Here is a 17,618-nt window from a genome sequence, read left to right as displayed (position 1 = left end):
CGGTTTTTTATCGTCATATCGCCCAGCCCTAAGTGTGCATGTATGTGAGGAGTGTGCACGTCGGTCACACGTGTTCACGTCGGTCAGGCGTGTGCACGTCGGTCAGGCGTGTGCACGTCGGTCAGGAGTGTGCACGTCGGTCCGTCGTGCACAGTTCCCCCTGAAAGTTGGTCTGTTTGCATAGCGTGAGCCATGATTATGGGCGGGACCAGGTGGCTCCGCCCCCAGCATCAGTAACGAATCCTTTCATCCAGACTCCGAACCGGCGTCGGTTCTGTTAGAACGGTCCGGCAGCTGGAGGGTTCACAGGTGTGTGTTCTAGACCGGTTCTGCAGTTTTCTGAACCTCTGTTCTGTCTTGCATCAGAACCAGCACCGAGGTCCTGCTGAAGCTCGCCCAGCAGTTCGACCAGAACTTGTTCCACCAGGAGGAGGGGCTTCTGTCGGACCAGAACCCGTTCCACCAGGAGGAGGGGCTTCCGCCGGACCAGAACCCGGACTACAGTGACCATGAGGACTCTACGCCGGCGTGGAACGCTGTTACGGACTGCGACCAACAGTTGGAGAACGACCTGGACTTCCTTTTTGACGGGCCGACCCAGAGCAGTAGCCTGAGCCCGGTGTTAGTTCTGCCAACAGAACCGCCTGAACTTCAGCCTGCCGCTCCGACCACTGCAGCCGTTTCCACGGCGACATCCAGGACCTCCTCGGCCCGCGAGCCGTTTGAGGACGACTGGGACAATGACGACATACTGAATGACACTCTGGTTCTGGAGATGACTCAGAACCCTCTCAAGTTCTTGACACCCCAGCTCTGTTCCACCCAGAACCCTCTGAATCAGGGGAACGCCGCTGGTCCGGGACCCAGGGCAGGAAAGGAGAACACCAGACCAAGAACCTCGTTCAGATTGGACCGGATCGCCGGTTCCTCTGAGAGAAGAAGCAAGAAGTTCTGGAGTTCTGAGCCATCTGGGTCTGTGGCCTGTCAGCAAAGGAGCCCAGAGACCAGATCCGTGTTCACCTGGCAGAAGTGCCGTCCGATCACGACCATACCAGAACTGCAGGGTCCTGGTCCGATTGTCCAGAAGAACCCTGACCTGCTTTCTTCCCAAAGCAACCCAACTGACGTGGACTTCCTGGACGAGGATCTGGACTCGTTGTTCTCCTCAGAACCGGTCTGGGACGATCCAGCTGACGACGACCTGCTGTGTGGAGTCTGTGATGAACTGGAGAACCAGATCCAGAACCAGCAGAGAGCGGTTCTGCAGTTGACCCGCAGCGCCTTTGACAACCAAATCCAGACTTCTGGTGCGGCGCTGACCAGAACCGCGCCCGCATTGACAGGGAGGGGTTCTGTGTCGCCATGGCAACATGAAAACAGCAGAGGGGCCGTTTCCATGACAACCGGCACAAGTAAGAACACTCACTACACTTTGGTTCTGATCCTGATCGGTGACCTTCAGCAGAACCTCTGGGTCCTGCTGTTCTGCGGTTCCAGCTGGTTCTCTGATGATGTCACTTCCTTCTGCAGGTGGCGGGAAATGCTCGGCGGCAGAGATCGAGCTGAAGAAGCAGCAGGCCGTGGAGCGGCGCCGCCGGAGGCTGCAGGCTGCACAGAACCTCCAGACCCAGACCTGAACAGAACCTTAGCAGAACCGTGGAGGATGACCCAGGAGATCCAGCAGCGCTCCGGGTCGACTGGTTCTGGGAGTTTCAGACCCAGTGAGGAATTTAGATGTTTCCAAGCTCCTCCTTAAAGTGGGCCAGAGGGGGGCGTGGCCTGTACTGCTCAGCAGGCGGCGTGACTATCATGATGAGGGACGGTGGAAATGTTGAAAGGATTCTTTATTTGTGTAGAAATGAATAAATCAGATCAAACGTTGGTCTCTGCATGTCCTTCCTGTCCTTTTCAAAATAAGAGTCTGTGTTTCAGACTCCCTCTATGAAGGACGTCAGCTGGACTGGGATTCACTCCGGAGGTTCAACGCCGTCACGGTGACGCGTGTACGGGCTACACCTGACGGTTTACGGTTGGATTTGTGGGCGGGGTTGGGGAGGCGGAGCCTGTTAGGCTGTAAATGTTTTAGTATGCTAACCGTGTTACTGTTTTCATTTCTTTGTTGTGTTGCAGCTCTTCTGCCCCCCCCCTTCAGAATAAAAGTCGTCTGACGTTTCTATGGAGCTGAAGCTCCTGTTTCAGCCTCTGCTTCTGTGGGATGTTTTTTTTTTCTCCTTCCAGCTGACCTTAAACTGGATTCTTTTAGGTCATTTAGAAGGAACCAGCCAAGTTCCCAGAATGCACCACCACACTGAGAAACTGCTGTGGCTTCCGGAGCAGCTGAGGTCCGATCAGAACCACAGAGACCCGCTCACAGTGATGAACCTCAGCAACAGCCAAACCTGCTCAGCCTCACACAGGAAGTCTCTTATTTTGAAATGCTCAGAGTGATCACCCTAGGAACACTAAAGAATTGATTATTTAGGAAATAGGAGTTATTTTGGTGAACTCTTTTCAAACACCTCGATCTCTGAGGCTCCGCCTTTGGCCCCTTGTGGGTACCGCCCATTTAATGACGTCATCGTAGAGCCGGCCGCAGCTTCTCCCATGAAGACAAACATCTGGACTTTGGAAGGATGGATGCACATACTGCATCTGAATGAAAACCGCTAGCTGTGTTAGCCTGGGGGCGGAGCTCTTCCTGGAAGGGGCTGTCCTCTCTTTGTGATGTCACCTCGTGAGAACTTCCTGGGTGTGGGAGGGGCTGCATGATTTTAGAGGGTCACTCAGGACTGTGAACGGATCCAAAGACCGCTTTGAGGTTCTTAGTGAGGAATGAACAGTAGAATTTACAGAGTGAAGACGTTTGGAACCGGAGATCGAACGGGTTTAGATCCTAATTCAGTCTTATGTCACAACATGGTTGTCTGAACGGCTGAAACTGGAATAACCGATAACCATCAGAAACGTTTGAGGATTCACAGTACTTAAACACAGAGGACCACCCAGTACTCTGTACTCCAAGTTTTTGTAATCGATTACTTTTTAAAGTCTTCTGCTAAACATGAATGTGAAATCCTGGAAAAGTCCCGAGCTGTCCGTCCGTCCGAAGCCTCATCAGATGTCAACCACCATCTTTCTGTGGAAGTCCAATCCGCCGACCACCTGCAGGACAGAGACAGGAAGTCATGCCACAGCTACTTCCTGTTCACACGCTTCATTGAAGGGAATCAACACGATAATCTGAAGGAGTCTGACCCCATCCGTTAGCAGTGAGCTAATGTGGCTAACGCACAGAGGTGGGTGTGGCTAAGAGCGCCCCCCGCAGGCGGAGTCTCCACCAGGTGCTCCTCACCTGGCTGAACTCCTGGAAGCAGAGCCGGCCGTCTCCGTCCTGGTCTGCGCCGATGATGGTTTTGTCCACGACCTGCTGCAGCTCCCAGTCCTTCAGGTTGCTGCCCGCCATCATCTTCAGCACCTGGAACAGCTCGCCGTTGGAGATGAAGCCGTCTTTGTCCACGTCGTAGATCCGGAAGGCGACTGAGCTCAGGAGGACAGAGAGAAGGTCAGGGGGGTCGAGAGCCAACGTCAGCTTCCTGACAGAGCATCAGACCCCCCTCCCCCGAGAAGACAGGCCACTACTGACTGTTTAGAGAACTGGACAGAGCGACTGTGATGTCACTCTGAAAATGCAGAATGAAGGCAATCCGGTCGGCCGCCGCCATGTTGGAGCAAGACGACATGGTCTGACTCACGTTTCCATGGCAACTACAGTCACCAATCAGGAGTGAGCTTGTTTGAAGGCCACACCCCTTCCACTGAAAGCAACTCTGGAGAAACTGTCAATCAAATTTTGGAGGCGGGGCCAATGGGCGTCTGATCAGTCAGTTTATACCTTGAAAGAAAGAAAAAAATATCTTCTAGTCTATGGGGATTTGTGGGTACTTCCAGTTTGGAACCCCAGGGGGAGGGGTCACTCAGTCCAGTTCTCCTATACAGTCAGTGGTCCTGACAGACCAATGAGGTCTGGACTGTCCAGTCAGTGCAGGAGTCTGCAGCTCCTTTATTAGTTCTAAAGAACATCTAAGGATCCAAATCAATAATGCGTCATTTTTTCAGTTGGGACATTTCTGTTTAGATTTTAAAAATGTCAAACCACAGAGGAAAACGATTCCACAGAAACCCTGTAGAAATGTTCTTTAAGGGTGTTTTTATTGTAATATTTCAGATCATTTCATAAAAACTTTTGTGTTTTTTTCTAAACGATTTGGTTTAACTTTCGGCTCTCGTGGATTTTGATCTGAGAGAAACTGAAACGACTGCAGACCTCGGAGGGAGAAACCATCATGGAGGACCGTTTCTCCTCCACGTGCACACCCACGTGCACTAGAGGGAGCAGAATGCATTAGCAGATGTTGAGCCTGAAAGTTGCCCAGGATTGGGCAGTAACTCTGCTGCCCCCTGAGGACGACGTCTGCAGTGCAGGAAGAGACTCACAACGAAGCTTCTGCTCTCGGCTGGATCCAACGCTGAACCGGGAGATGCCCTCCATGAACTCTGCACACAAACACACACAAACACAAGCGTGACGCACAAACACACGCGTGACGCACCAACACACGCGTGACGCACCAACACACGCGTGACGCACCAACACACCCGTGACACACCAACACACGCGTGACACACCAACACACGCGTGACACACAAACACACGCGTGACACACAAACACACGCGTGACACACAAACACACGCGTGACACACAAACACACGCGTGACACACAAACACACGCGTGACACACAAACACACGCGTGACACACCAACACACGCGTGACACACCAACACACGCGTGACACACCAACACACGCGTGACACACCAACACACGCGTGACACACCAACACACGCGTGACACACCAACACACGCGTGACACACCAACACACGCGTGACACACCAACACACGCGTGACACACCAACACACGCGTGACACACCAACACACGCGTGACACACCAACACACGCGTGACACACCAACACACGCGTGACACACCAACACACGCGTGACACACCAACACACGCGTGACACACCAACACACGCGTGACACACCAACACACGCGTGACACACCAACACACGCGTGACACACCAACACACGCGTGACACACCAACACACGCGTGACACACCAACACACGCGTGACACACCAACACACGCGTGACACACCAACACACGCGTGACACACCAACACACGCGTGACACACCAACACACGCGTGACACACCAACACACGCGTGACACACCAACACACGCGTGACACACCAACACACGCGTGACACACCAACACACGCGTGACACACCAACACACGCGTGACACACCAACACACGCGTGACACACCAACACACGCGTGACGCACAAACACACGCGTGAAGCACAAACACACGCGTGACGCACAAACACACGCGTGACGCACAAACACACGCGTGACACACAAACACACGCGTGACGCACCAACACACGCGTGACGCACCAACACACGCGTGACGCACCAACACACGCGTGACGCACCAACACACGCGTGACGCATAAACACACGCGTGACGCATAAACACACGCGTGACACACCAACACACACCAACACACAACACACAAATGAGGGCATTCAGGAGGGGGCGGGGCATAGCTTCAGGTGTGTTCCAGGTGAACAGAAATGTGCAGATTCAGCAGGTTTCCCCTCAGACGCTGATCTGACCCGACGACCTGCAGGTGAGGCCGCGCTCACCTCTGAAGTCGATCTCGCCGTCGCCGTCGGTGTCGAAGATGTCGATGACCCGCTGGACCAGAGGGTTCTGCTGCAGCTCGGGGAGGGACAGGAACTCCTCCACGCTCAGGGAGCCCGACTGATCCAGGTCAAGCTTCTTAAACCTCTTCTGCAGCCTCCTAATCTCCCCAGCCGGACCTGCAACGACGCAGCAGCTGCTGACCCAGCAGGTTCTGACACAGCAGGTTCTAATCCAGCAAGTTCTGACCCAGCGGGTTCTGGACCCAACAGATTTTGACCCAGCAGGTTCTGGACCCCCCGTCACTCACCGGGGTTCTGCCTGGTGCTGGCCATGGAGCTGCAGGACCTTTGTGCGGGAGCAGCGAACCTCCTGGTGCTGGTTAAGCCGGGTCATGTGACACCAGCGTGACCGGTAGGGGGAGGGGGGTCTCCTTCTGTCAGCCTTCTTGGGGCCAGCAGGCACTTCCTGTTTGGAACGCCAGGGGGGAGGAGTCACTCAGTCCAGTTCTCATAAAGTGTCAATGGTTCAGAGTTCAGCTCCACCCACCGGGTCTCTGAAGTCACCTGGGAAGTGGGCGGATTTTCTGGACCTTTGGAGCGGTTCCTGGCAGGTGTGATGAGGGAGATCCAGACACATTTAAAGGACTTTTATTTTGGAAGGTAACACTGATATACCTGCTTCACTTCGTTCAGAGGACGACGACTTTAGGTTAGAAAACTTCAAGCAGAAATATTTGAAGATACACAGGAAGAAGGTTTTATTTTGAAATCCTTTGAACCTGCAGAACCGAACAAACGCAGAGAATGAAGATCAGGTTGGAGCGTTTAAAACAATCAAATTTCTCTTGGGACTCGCTACTGATCGGGTCTGCAGAGGAACGGGTCCATCAGAACACAGAACCTCAGAATCTTTCCTGAGCAGCAGAGTAGATCCGAGAATCTGAAACCAGTCGGTTCTGTATTTACAATGTGACCGTTGAAACGTTCAGTCAAACATGAGCCCCGCCCACAGCAGGCTGAGCCCCGCCCACAGCAGGCTGAGCCCCGCCCACAGCAGGCTGGCCCCGCCCACAGCAGGCTGAGCCCCGCCTACATCAGGCTGGCCCCGCCCACAGCAGGCTGAGCCCCGCCTACAGCAGGCTGGGCCCCACCTACAGCAGGCTGGGCCCCGCCTACAGCAGGCTGGCCCCGCCCACAGCAGGCTGAGCCCCGCCTACAGCAGGCTGGGCCCCGCCCACAGCAGGCTGAGCCCCGCCCACAGCAGGCTGGCCCCGCCTACAGCAGGCTGGCCCCGCCTACAGCAGGCTGGCCCCGCCCACAGCAGGCTGGCCCCGCCTACAGCGTCTTCTGCTTCTTGCGGGCCTGGAACTGCTGCGTCTTGCTCTTTATCGACTTGACGAGCAGCGACAGACTCGGGTCCATCCCCGTCTTTGGCGTCTCTCTCTCAGAGTCATTTTCCCGCCTCTCTGCGGCTGCTTCCTGTCTGTGTGGGGGCGTGGCCTCCTGAGCGTCCAGCGTGTCCTCCAGGTGGCGCTGCTGCTCCTCTCGGCGGCGGCGTTTCTCCTCCAGCAGGCTCTGCATGGCCCGGGTCTTCCTGTAGCTGGGGTGGGAGGGGTCCAGGCTGAACAGGTGGGAGGTGTAGATGGCCTGGAAGCGCGGGTCCTCCACGTCCACCTGGAACCAACACAGCGGTGTCACCCAGAACCGAACCAGAACCAGACGGAGGAGCAGAGACTCACGATGAACCCTGCATCCTGTGATACCGCTACACAACGAGGCCACAGGCCCCCAGTAACACCTGAGCGTTAAAGCACCAATAGGGCGGAGCCACCTGAGAATAATTTAAAGACCAAAACCTAAAAAATTCTCTGTTTTTCCACAAATCTCTAATCTATTGTTTTCTTCCAAACTAATATTTTTGGTTTTTTATAAGTGAATGTTTTCAATTCAGAACCGAGATCTCACCTGGAAGCTGTCGTCCTCCAGTAGCTCCTCCCCCTTCTTCAGGAGCTTCTTCCTCTTCTTCTTGCTGAGGTTCTGCTGCTCCACGATCTGGTCGTAGTTGAAGTGGGCGTGTCTGGGGTCGTCCGTGTCGTCCTCCATCAGCAGCGCCATCTCAGCCTGGAACACAAACCGGTTCAGGTCCAGCTGGACGAGCAGCTCCTCCCAGTGGGTGGGGCTTCCTCTGACCTGCTGTTTCTCCAGCTCCTCCTTGTTGTCGGCTTTCTCCGCCTTTTTCTTCTTCTTCTGTTTCCTCTTCACGTCTGGAACACAGCAGAAGAGTCGGATCTGAACCTCACCGAGACGACCAGAAACTGATCAGAACTCCGTCCGGATCAGCTGGGGTTCCGCTCAGGAAGGGCGTTGCCGTGGTTTCACAGCAGCATGGGGTCACGGTGAGGTTCCAGGTTCCACTGACCTCTGACATCACCTGACGCTCCGAGCTCCTCAGCAAAGAAGGGGTCACTGAGGTCGACGTCGGCAGGAAGCGGGTCATCGCTGAGCTCCTCCTCTGAGGCCTCCTGCAGGGGACAAGGTCACATGACTCAGGAGGACGCTCAAAGGTAAACCACGGATGACCCGAGGGGCGGAGTCACGTTTCTGTTCTACATGAAGACCCAACAGGAACCACAAGGTCAGTCGACGTGGTTCCTCTGACGGACTGGTGGAGAAGACCTGGACTCCACAGGAGGACGGGCAGACTCCAGAACCTCGGTCCAGCCCACCTGCTGCTTCCCGCTCCTCTTCTGCTTCTTCTTCTGCTTCTTCTTCTGCAGGAACTCCTCCCACGGCGTCAGCTGGTCCCTCCCCTCCAGCTTCTTCTTCACCAGCTTCTCTGTGGTCTCCTTCAGTCCTGCAGACACAGTAAAGTCAGATGCTGCTCCGGGACGCTTATGCAGAACCACATCCTGCAACTACGGGCAATCCTCAGATTCCCAGAATCCTGTGCTGTGGTCACATGACGCGAGGAGGCGGAGCCTACAGGGTTGACATGAGCAGATGTATATAGCCACAGTTAACGTGAACCTTCCAGATGATGGTCGAGTCCCGCGGACACGTGCACACTCACGTGCACACTCACACAAGGGTTAGGGTCACAGAAACTCCGCCCCTCACGCTCTCATGTCCGACATTCTCAATGATCCCGACTCGATAGCAACAGAAGAAAACCGTTTTCCTTCATGAGGATCGACGCCGTGGAGTTTTCTGACAAAATCTCATTTCCTGTGGGATCCGCCCTGACAGACCGGCAGGTTACCTGGAACCCAGGTGACCTCCATCTCCATGTCCTCGTCCTCCTGCGGCCTCCTGTCTTTGCTCTGGATGCTCTTCAGCAGCTCTCTGTACTTGGAGATCTGCTCCTCGCTCTTCTTCTTCTTCGTGTCCCCGACAGCTTCCTCTGTGACACCTCCACCCGCCTCCTCCTCCTCCTCACTCGGAGGCTCCTCCTCCTCACTGGAGGAGGCCAGGTAGGCTCTGAAGTCCATGTCCAGCAGCTCGTCTTTGTTGAACTTCCTGTTGAGGGCCGTCAGGCGCTCGTGGTCCGTCTCGTCCCACGTCAGCTGCACCTGTTGGAGGGAGGAGCGTTAGAAGGAGGTGGAGCCTCTGAAGCCCGGGTCACCTCCAGGTCACCTCCGGGTCCACGCCGACGGTGACGATGCTGAGATACCTCCTGATGGGGAGAACACGAGGAGCAGCAGATGCTCCAGTGAAGCTTTGGCTTAAACAGAAGGTGGAGACTGACGACCAGAACCTTCTCCAGTGGTCTGAGTTCAGGTTCTGTCTGAGCTCAGGTTCTGGCTGAGCTCAGGTTCTGTCTGAGCTCAGGTTCTGGTCTGAGCTCGGGTTCTGTCTGAGCTCAGGTTCTGGTCTGAGCTCAGGTTCTGTCTGAGCTCAGGTTCTGGTCCGAGTTCAGGTTCTGTCTGAGTTCAGGTTCTGGTCTGAGCTCAGGTTCTGTCTGAGCTCAGCTTCTGTCCGAGCTCAGGTTCTGTCCGAGTTCAGGTTCTGTCTGAGCTCAGGTTCTGGTCCGAGTTCAGGTTCTGTCTGAGTTCAGGTTCTGTCTGAGCTCAGGTTCTGTCCGAGCTCAGGTTCTGTCTGAGCTCAGGTTCTGGTCCGAGCTCAGGTTCAGGCTCCCCTCAGAGGACCTGCTGCTCTCCTTCTTTAGCACCTGAGGGGCGGCGGCCTCACCTTGGAGGTGGCGGCAGCCGAGGAGGTGAAGAGTTTGGGCGTGAAGGCGGGCGTGTTGACGTGGGTGGCCTCGTCTCGGGGCTCCTCCTCAAACTTCATGTCTTCAGGAACGAACCTGTCGGGTTGAGGGATGACTGACAGTGAGATGGCGGCGGCGGCGGCAGACGGACGGTCGGACGGTCGTACCGCAGGTCCAACACGGAGCAGCTGCTCTCGTACTCGAAGCCGTCACACTCCTCGTAGATCTTGGCCGCCGTCTCGGCCGAGTCGCACTCCACCACGGCGTAGAAATACTTCAGACGCTTGAACTGGTAGTCGCGGATCTTCTCCCTGTAGACTCTGGGAGGAGGAGCAAAGCTCCCATCATGCTCCTCTGCGAGGAGGCGCCCACCAGCGTGACATCGTCATGACATCATCGGTTACCTCTCCTCCTCCGTGTCGTCCTCCGAGTCGTCGGCCAGTGCCTTGAGCTCCGGCGGTCCCCGGGTCTCCTCCTCCTTCAGCCGCTCCTTCCCAAATTCTGACGGGTAGATCTGATCAACACCCACAATGCATTGCTGTTAGTGACCGTTCCTGACCACGCCCCCACCACCAGAACGGTCCACCTCACCTTCACGGACAGCACGGCGCCCCCTTTAGGCGCAAACGAGCCGAACAGAACCAGCAGGTCTCGGGCCTTCATGCGGTCCCAGTCCATGTTACAGACGGCGAGCCGAGTGGACACCTGACCCAACAGAACCGGGTCAGACAGAGCTGCAACCCCCCTCCCCCTCCCCCTGTGGAGCCCCGCCCACCTGCTCACCCCGTGGGGCGTCCTTGCACAGCTCTCCCCAGTCGTGCTGGATCTCCTCCTCCTCCCTCCGGAGGATGGAGTCCACCTCCTCCTCCTCCTCCTCGTCCGAGCTGGTCTCCACGTTGCCCTTCCCCCGGGCCAGGTCCGGTCCACTGTCACTGTCGTCCCCAGAGTCCAGACCGGACTCCTCCTCCTCGTCATCGGACCGCCCCGCCTCCTCATCCTCATCAGAGACGTCGTCTGTCCCGCCAGCAGACGGGTCCTTGTCTTCATCACCGGAGGACGAGAGAGACGGGATCAGATCAGATCAGATCAGAGGATCTTCTGATCAAGACCACGGTCCCGTTTCAAGAAGCAGGTTCGACAAATGTTCAAATCTGAACTCAGAGTCCACGGACTCAAAATTCTCAAACTCAGAGTTTCGGTTCCAGAACAGCTGAAAATGTTTGATTCAATTAACTTGAAGTTGTCAGAACCAGAATCAGGTGTGAACGTCTCGACCATGAAAAGCTCTGATCAATGGATTCACCATGGCAACGGGAACAAACAGATGAGCTTCATACTTCACGGTGACAGAATCTGATGAGTCCTACAAACGTGTGACTACGAGAACGTTCAAGAAGATCTACAGCTGCAGTAAAACCCAGAGAATCTCTGCAGAGTTAATGTGAACGTCCACATCTGAATCATCTCAGTTCAGGAGATCCAGATCATGTCAGGAAGGTCATTCTGTCACTTGGTGGGTAAGGAACGGTTCTGATCTGTGGATAATTTAACCAGTAATCTCTGTAATCACATGGATGACCGTTATCCTTAACCCCCCCATATCACTGCACGCTATACAGAAACTGCAGCTGCGTTTATTTAACTTTAATTCTCAAGACTTCAAAAATATTCGCTGAAAAGTGTTATTATGATAAAAAACTGGGGTCTCAGGAGCGGATCAGCGTTACAGCCGAGCTAACATTTGTTACCTGTACAGCGGTAGATGAGAAGACACGCCTTCCTGGTGTTTGAAATGTAATTATTTCTATTGTTAAAGGTTTAAAATAAGGAAAAACCCAAATATTAATATGGAGTCCCAGGAGAACAGTATCACTTAAATAAAAGGAATCAGGAAACTGCAGTCAGTCGACTCGTGTCCTCCAAATCCTCTACCGACGTAAATAACATTTCCTCTGGATTAATCAGCCTCCTCTCTACATGATCCTCTATGAATGAACATGTCATTCTGGTTTCTGAGTGGTTAAAACGTGACGTCTCTAACGTGAATGTTCTCTAAATGTTCATGAGGAACTCATATTTGAACATCTTTCACTTTAAAAAGGGGCGGAGACCGCAGAGAACTCTAAGTTTCCTGAAGAAAACCTGCTACCGACCAGGTTTCGTTCACAGACTCAGTTACCATAGTGATTGGTTCTGAGTTCATCCTAACCCGCTTCTTGGAACGGGCTTGGTTTGACCCACTTTCCCGGGTTTGAGTTATCTCTCTTTCTGGAACCGAAAACTCAAGAGTTTTACTGAATTTGGAGTTCAGGAACTCAGAGTTCCAACTAAACCTGCTTCTAGAAACGGACCCCTGAGCTCTTCAGATCACTTCCTGATCTCAGGATTCAGACTGATCCCTGAGACGACTCAGGTTTCACACGAAATACGACTGTCGTCATGGAAACGCAGCCGCAATGAACTGATGTGATGAAGACGGCTCGGCCGTGGTACAGCGTCCGGCCGTTTGAATGAACTCCAGCAGGTCCTCCTTCACCTGAGACCACCTGGATCTGGAACAAAACACCTGACGGATGCTTCAAAGAGCCGTGCAGAACCAAGATCCCGTCAGAACCACAGAGAACCATCAGAACAGATCAGGACCGTTGCTCTGGTGCCTCTGGGGTCCAACAGCTGCTGTCCTCCAAGACCCCAGCAGAGCAGCAGCTCCTTCACAGGCGGAGGAGCCAATCAGGAGGTCGCAGCAAATGGGCGGAGCCAATCGCTCAGAGGTTGTAATGAAACCTGCTGGCTCTTCCCATCCTGCATTAGTGGGTTCTTCTGGGAAATATTCAGTCTAAAGCGCCTCACCTTCATCCGCTCCTCCTCTTCCTCGCGGCTGGGCTTCATCTCCTCGGACCTGCTCCTCCTGCTCCTGCTCCTGCTCCTCCTCCCCCTGCTCCTCCCCCTCCTCCTCCTCCTCGGACTCGGACAGCTGGTAGAACCTCCGCAGGTCTTCTGCGGTGGAGTGGCTGACAGGCCGGCCCCGTTTGTCCACCGTCTGCTTCACCTTGAAGCGCTTGTCGTGGAACATGGACCGGAACCGCTTGTCGATGCTGATCTTACGGTCCCTCTCAGGCATCTCCCAGAACCTCGGGTCCTTCTGGACCCGGACGAAGCGGGGATCGCTCTCCGGCATCTTCTGGGACGACATACTGGAGAGGAAACAGAACCTGGAGAACAAACGGGTCGTTAGTGAGCCCACCAGAACCACCAGAACGTTCAAACACCAACAAGAACCAGAGAGAGGAGAGCGGTATTTCAGTCCTCTTCTAATCTTCAGAACTGGAACCGAACCGGGACTCTGAGATGAGTTTAACCATGAAACCAGGATCCATTCACATGACACCCCGTTATCGAACTCAGCTTAGATTCTTCAGAGCATCTCATGAGCATGCGCACAGGAACCTAACATTAGGTGGTTTAGGCCCGAACCGAGCCCGGTACCCGGTACTCTGCTTTAAGCGTCACTAGAATGTTCCGGGTTTGCTGACAGAACCAGTAAAGTCCCGAAGTGTTCTGAAACCTAACAGCTCACATGAAAGGTTCGCGGTTCCGTCGGAACGGTCCTCGGAACCAGAACTCCGGTACCAGTCGGGAAAGCAGCGACTCACCGCAGAAAATAAGAAAGTTTACCTTTGGTTTTAGCACGTGTTTTCCCAGCATGCACCTCTGCCGCGACCCTCGACTTCTCCGCCTTCTGCTGCCGACGGAAAGCGACGTGGGACAAACTTCCGCAAATCGCCGCGAAGCGAAGTTGGTAAATAAAATGAATAAAAACTGAATTTTCGCGGTCATTTCTTTACATAACGATGCTTCCACTTCGTTTTTCTTAGAAATGCTTTGAATTAGACCAGTGCCACCAGAACCAGACCCACCAGAACCGGGCTGAGAATCACACAGCGGCTCTCTCCATGGAGACATGTGGCGTTTCCATGGAAACCACGAGGTCTCCCGCTCTGTGATGTCCAGCTTCTGCAGATCCATCAGTGAAGCTCAGAGAAAACCCGAACATTCATTGATCAACACGCACTTTATGGATCAGCTCCGGTTCTGACGGAGTCCCTTCCAGGTCCGGATCCCGCTCCGCAGTTTCCATCAGACCCAGACAGATCCAGGTCCGGGTTTCTGCTCCGTCCTCTGGGTTCAGGAAGCTGCTGCTGTCCTAGAGGACGATGAAGACATGAGGAGCAGCAGAGAAGGGTTCCGAGTCCTGCAGAGGCTGCAGACAGCCCCCGTCTGTCCGGCGGGGGCCCCCGGGGCCGGGCTGGGCCCCCCCGGGCCGGGGCCGGGGGGGCCCAGGGCATGCAGGGGGATGTCAGGCTCCATGAACGTCTTCAACAGGCAGATGAAGAGGCGCCAGAAGAACTGGGCCGCCTCCCTGCAGGACGGACAGCAGTACGACTACCTGAGGGATGAGGTGAGGGGGCGGGGTCAGCTGGATGCCAACTAACTACCCCGTCTGATAAATTCCCTCAAATATCACATTGTTCTGTCACTCAAACGTGTTTGGCCCTGTCAGGCTGCCGTCCTTTAACCCCGAGAGGACCGGATGAGTTTAGAGTTTCAGACTCGCAGCAGTTCTGACCGGAGGTTCTGGTTGGTGTCCAGCTTTGTTTTCCTTGGTTCTGGTAGTTCCTCATTAGTGGAACATACCTGGTGCAGGTGTGAAGCGGGGGTGGGGGGTCCTACTGACCCTCCAGCACCCCCACACATCACCACAAACACAATGTGAAGTGGCCTTGTGGTAGAGTGTCCGTCCTGAGATTGGAAGGTCGTGGGTTCAAATCCCGGCCGAGTCATACCAAAGACTTTAAAAATGGGACCCAGTGCCTCCCTGCTTGGCACTCAGCACTAAGGGGTTGGATCGGGGGTTAAACCACCAAATGGTTCCCGAGCGCTGCTGTGTCTGCAGCTCACCGCTCCCCCAGGGGTGGGGTCAAATGCGGAGAACAAATTTCACACACCTAGGTGCGTGACAAATAGTGGGACTTTAACTTTATTTGACTGGACCAGAACCCACAGAAGGGTTAGTTTTTCAGATGTTCATCTTGGTTACCATGGTAACACCTGTAGAGGTCATGAGAGTTTGTTAAATCCATCAGAGTTCATCAATCACAGCGTCGGTGTGACTGCAGACGGGTCAGTTACTAACTTCTGCTCGTGTCGGTTGGCAGGTTGGCAGCCGAGTGGCGGATCGGGTTTATGACATCGCCAGGTAAGTTCTTGACTGACTCTGGATCAGTCTGATCCCGGCCCTGGATCAGTCTGATCCCGACCCTGGATCGGTCTGATCCCTACGCTGTACCAGTCTGATCCCGACCCTGGACCAGTCTGATCCCGACCTTGGACCAGTCTGATCCCGGCCTTGGACCAGTCTGATCCCGACCCTGGATCAGTCTGATCTCAGCCCTGTACCAGTCTGATCCCGACCCTGGATCTGACTGATCCCGACCCAGGACCAGTCTAATCCCGACCCTGGACCAGTCTGATCCCGACCCTGGACCGGTCTGATACCGACCCTGGATCAGACTGATCCCGACCCTGGATCTGACTGATCCCGACCCGGGATCAGTCTGATCCCGACCCTGGACCAGTCTGATCCCGACCCTGGACCAGTCTGATCCCGACCCTGGATCAGTCTGATCCCGACCCTGGATCAGTCTGAAGAACATGTTTGCGTTGCTCTGCTGAGACCTGGCTGGAGCTCCCTCTGCTGACCTTCTCCTGGTTCCTGCAGGACGTTTCCTCTGGCTCTGGACATCGGAGCAGGAAAGAGTCACATCTCTCGTCATCTGAGTGAGGTCAGTCGGTCTGAGAACGTTCCTGAAGACGAGCAAACCACCAATGGCTGCTGTCGTTTCAGGAGGTGGTGGAGCGTCTCCTCCTGACGGACGTCTCCCAGCAGGCTCTGGTCAGTGTCTTCATCCAGTCTCTGGGGCTCATCAATACTTTGTGATTCCTGACCATTCCTCTCAAACATCTCCGGTTCCTCCGGTTCCTCCGTGTTCACGCTGAACCTCCTGGTTGCAGAAACGGAGGTGTCAGACTCCGATCCCGACGCGGTGCGTTCTGGCTGATGAGGAGTTCCTGCCGTTTCAGGAGAACAGCTTTGACCTGGTGGTGAGCAGCCTCAGGTGAGTCTGGAGGACGCACTTCCTGTTGACAGAAGCTGTTTACTTTAGTTTGCTTGTTTTCAGGGTTTTCCTTTCATCGTTTTTCTTCTCTGTCAGTATTTTTCAGGTTTTAGTTGTTTGTTGTTGTTTGTTAATGTTTGTCTTTCATGCTCCTGTTTATTTGTTGTTGATTGTTTACTGTTGATTGTTGTTTGTTTGTTTGTTTGTTGTTGTTTGTTGTTATTGTTGTCTGTTGTTTGTTGTTATTGTTGTCTGTTGTTTGTTGTTATTGTTGTTTGTTTGTTTGTTTGTTGTTGTTTGTTGTTATTGTTGTCTGTTGTTATTGTTGTCTGTTGTTTGTTGTTATTGTTGTTTGTTTGTTTGTTTGTTGTTGTTTGTTGTTATTGTTGTCTGTTGTTTGTTGTTATTGTTGTTTGTTTGTTTCTTTGTTTTGCTTGTTGTTGTTTGTTGTTATTGTTGTTTGTTCTTGTTTGTTGTTTCCCTGTTTGTTTGTTTTGCTTGTTGTTGTTTGTTGTTATTGGTGTCTGTTGTTTGTTCTTGTTTGTTGTTTCCCTGTTTGTTTGTTTGGCTTGTTGTTGTTTGTTCCCGTATTTGACGTCTGTATCTCCTCCCTGATCTCCTCCAGCCTCCATTGGATCAACGACCTGCCCGGGACTCTCAAACAGGTGACCTGCGCTGACCTCATCAGCTGATGCGGCGCTGCCGGCGCTCAGACTGTCCCCTCCCCCCAGATCCATCAGGTGCTGAAGCCGGACGGCGTGTTCATCGGGGCGATGGTGGGCGGCGAGACGCTGTATGAGCTGCGCTGTTCGCTGCAGCTGGCCGAGACGGAGCGGGAGGGCGGGTTCTCGCCCCACGTGTCGCCCTTCACCGCCGTCACGGACCTGGGAAACCTGCTGGGCCAGGCTGGCTTCAACATGCTGACCGTGGTGAGAGTCCATCGGCCAATCAGAGGCTGCCGTTCTCTGAACTGAGGCTGTAGGGGGAGGAGTCTGACGGGCTGTTCTGTGTCTGCAGGACATCGACGACGTTCAGGTTCTCTATCCAGGAATCATGGAAGTCATGATGGATCTCCAAGGTACAGGCAACGCCGCCTCGGCGCCGCCAGGGTCACGCCCACCAGCTGCAGCTGGAGAAATGCCTCGTGCACGAGTCTGACGTGCACGAGGCTGTGTTACTGCATAAGAATCGTGTCAGAGAGAAAAACAGAAACCTGTGGAAACTGAAAAAGATCCAAAGAAAAGACGTAAAAACGGTGAAATGAGAAACTCTGTTTGAGATAAAGAGTTAAATGAATAGAGTTAAATAGAATTAAATAAATAGAGTTAAATGAATAGAATTAAATAGAGTTAAATAGAGTTAAATGAATAGAATTAAATAGAATTAAATAAATAGAATTAAATGAATAGAATTAAATAAATAGAGTTAAATAGAATTAAATAAATAGAATTAAATGAATAG

The 17,618-nt window shown here is 53.7% G+C and overlaps 4 protein-coding genes across 10 annotated transcripts in view; 2 read left to right on the top strand and 2 right to left on the bottom strand.

Moving 5' to 3' along the window:
• etaa1 (ETAA1 activator of ATR kinase) overlaps positions 1–1,881 on the top strand; it is a 3,675-nt gene extending 1,794 nt beyond the window's left edge. For 2 of the 3 annotated variants that reach the window (XM_024267432.2, XM_036215876.1), the window contains exons 5-6: positions 367–1,412; positions 1,531–1,881. In XM_024267432.2, the coding sequence (XP_024123200.1) occupies positions 367–1,412; positions 1,531–1,637 (1,153 nt within the window). In that variant the 3' untranslated portion in view covers positions 1,638–1,881. The remainder of the gene's footprint in view (positions 1–366; positions 1,413–1,530) is intronic. The other variant, XM_024267434.2, reaches the window with a different exon arrangement.
• A 1,130-nt stretch (positions 1,882–3,011) lies between these two features.
• Positions 3,012–6,461, bottom strand: ppp3r1b (protein phosphatase 3 (formerly 2B), regulatory s1ubunit B, alpha isoform, b). The gene is made up of 6 exons (XM_024267448.2): positions 6,322–6,461; positions 6,083–6,240; positions 5,775–5,951; positions 4,495–4,554; positions 3,353–3,537; positions 3,012–3,162 (listed from the first exon to the last, which is right to left on the bottom strand). Exons 2-6 carry the CDS (start codon positions 6,105–6,107, stop codon positions 3,115–3,117), a joined length of 495 nt encoding a protein of 164 aa, XP_024123216.1. The 5' UTR covers positions 6,108–6,240; positions 6,322–6,461; the 3' UTR covers positions 3,012–3,114.
• Positions 6,462–6,507: 46 nt separating this feature from the next.
• esf1 (ESF1, nucleolar pre-rRNA processing protein, homolog (S. cerevisiae)) overlaps positions 6,508–17,618 on the bottom strand; it is a 19,774-nt gene continuing 8,663 nt past the window's right edge. Inside the window, exons 1-13 of one of the 4 annotated variants that reach the window (XM_024267426.2) lie at positions 13,559–14,034; positions 12,832–13,193; positions 10,757–11,022; positions 10,573–10,686; positions 10,386–10,495; positions 10,149–10,301; positions 9,963–10,077; positions 9,034–9,343; positions 8,501–8,628; positions 8,194–8,296; positions 7,965–8,038; positions 7,740–7,895; positions 6,508–7,448 (exon numbers count right to left, since the gene is read on the bottom strand). In XM_024267426.2, coding sequence (XP_024123194.2) covers positions 7,110–7,448; positions 7,740–7,895; positions 7,965–8,038; positions 8,194–8,296; positions 8,501–8,628; positions 9,034–9,343; positions 9,963–10,077; positions 10,149–10,301; positions 10,386–10,495; positions 10,573–10,686; positions 10,757–11,022; positions 12,832–13,193; positions 13,559–14,007 — 2,679 coding nt within the window. In that variant the 5' untranslated portion in view covers positions 14,008–14,034 and the 3' untranslated portion in view covers positions 6,508–7,109. Of the gene's footprint in view, positions 7,449–7,739; positions 7,896–7,964; positions 8,039–8,193; positions 8,297–8,500; positions 8,629–9,033; positions 9,344–9,962; positions 10,078–10,148; positions 10,302–10,385; positions 10,496–10,572; positions 10,687–10,756; positions 11,023–12,831; positions 13,194–13,558; positions 14,035–17,618 lie in introns of those variants that run through there. The other 3 variants (XM_024267430.2, XM_024267429.2, XM_024267431.1) reach the window with 3 other exon arrangements.
• The window catches only part of ndufaf5 (NADH:ubiquinone oxidoreductase complex assembly factor 5), a 9,820-nt gene continuing 6,370 nt past the window's right edge, over positions 14,169–17,618 (top strand). For both annotated transcript variants that reach the window (XM_024267439.2, XM_024267440.2), the window contains exons 1-8: positions 14,169–14,440; positions 15,198–15,238; positions 15,761–15,824; positions 15,887–15,934; positions 16,054–16,157; positions 16,783–16,822; positions 16,889–17,086; positions 17,175–17,235. In XM_024267439.2, the coding sequence (XP_024123207.1) occupies positions 14,204–14,440; positions 15,198–15,238; positions 15,761–15,824; positions 15,887–15,934; positions 16,054–16,157; positions 16,783–16,822; positions 16,889–17,086; positions 17,175–17,235 (793 nt within the window). In that variant the 5' untranslated portion in view covers positions 14,169–14,203. The remainder of the gene's footprint in view (positions 14,441–15,197; positions 15,239–15,760; positions 15,825–15,886; positions 15,935–16,053; positions 16,158–16,782; positions 16,823–16,888; positions 17,087–17,174; positions 17,236–17,618) is intronic.

This window comes from Oryzias melastigma, linkage group LG16, assembly GCF_002922805.2.
Source record: "Oryzias melastigma strain HK-1 linkage group LG16, ASM292280v2, whole genome shotgun sequence".
NCBI classification, from domain to species: domain Eukaryota; kingdom Metazoa; phylum Chordata; class Actinopteri; order Beloniformes; family Adrianichthyidae; genus Oryzias; species Oryzias melastigma.
This window is presented reverse-complemented; position numbering and strand designations above follow the sequence as displayed.

Bases quoted from the DNA above. Each gene is read 5' to 3' on its own strand.
- ppp3r1b (XM_024267448.2), bottom strand. From the start codon at position 6,107: ATGGCCAGCACCAGGCAGAACCCCG. The intron at 5,952-6,082 runs GTGAGTGACGGG...GCGTCGTTGCAG, and splicing joins CAGCACCAGGCAGAACCCCG to GTCCGGCTGGGGAGATTAGG. The intron at 4,555-5,774 runs GTGAGCGCGGCC...GTTTGTGTGCAG, and splicing joins CGGCGAGATCGACTTCAGAG to AGTTCATGGAGGGCATCTCC.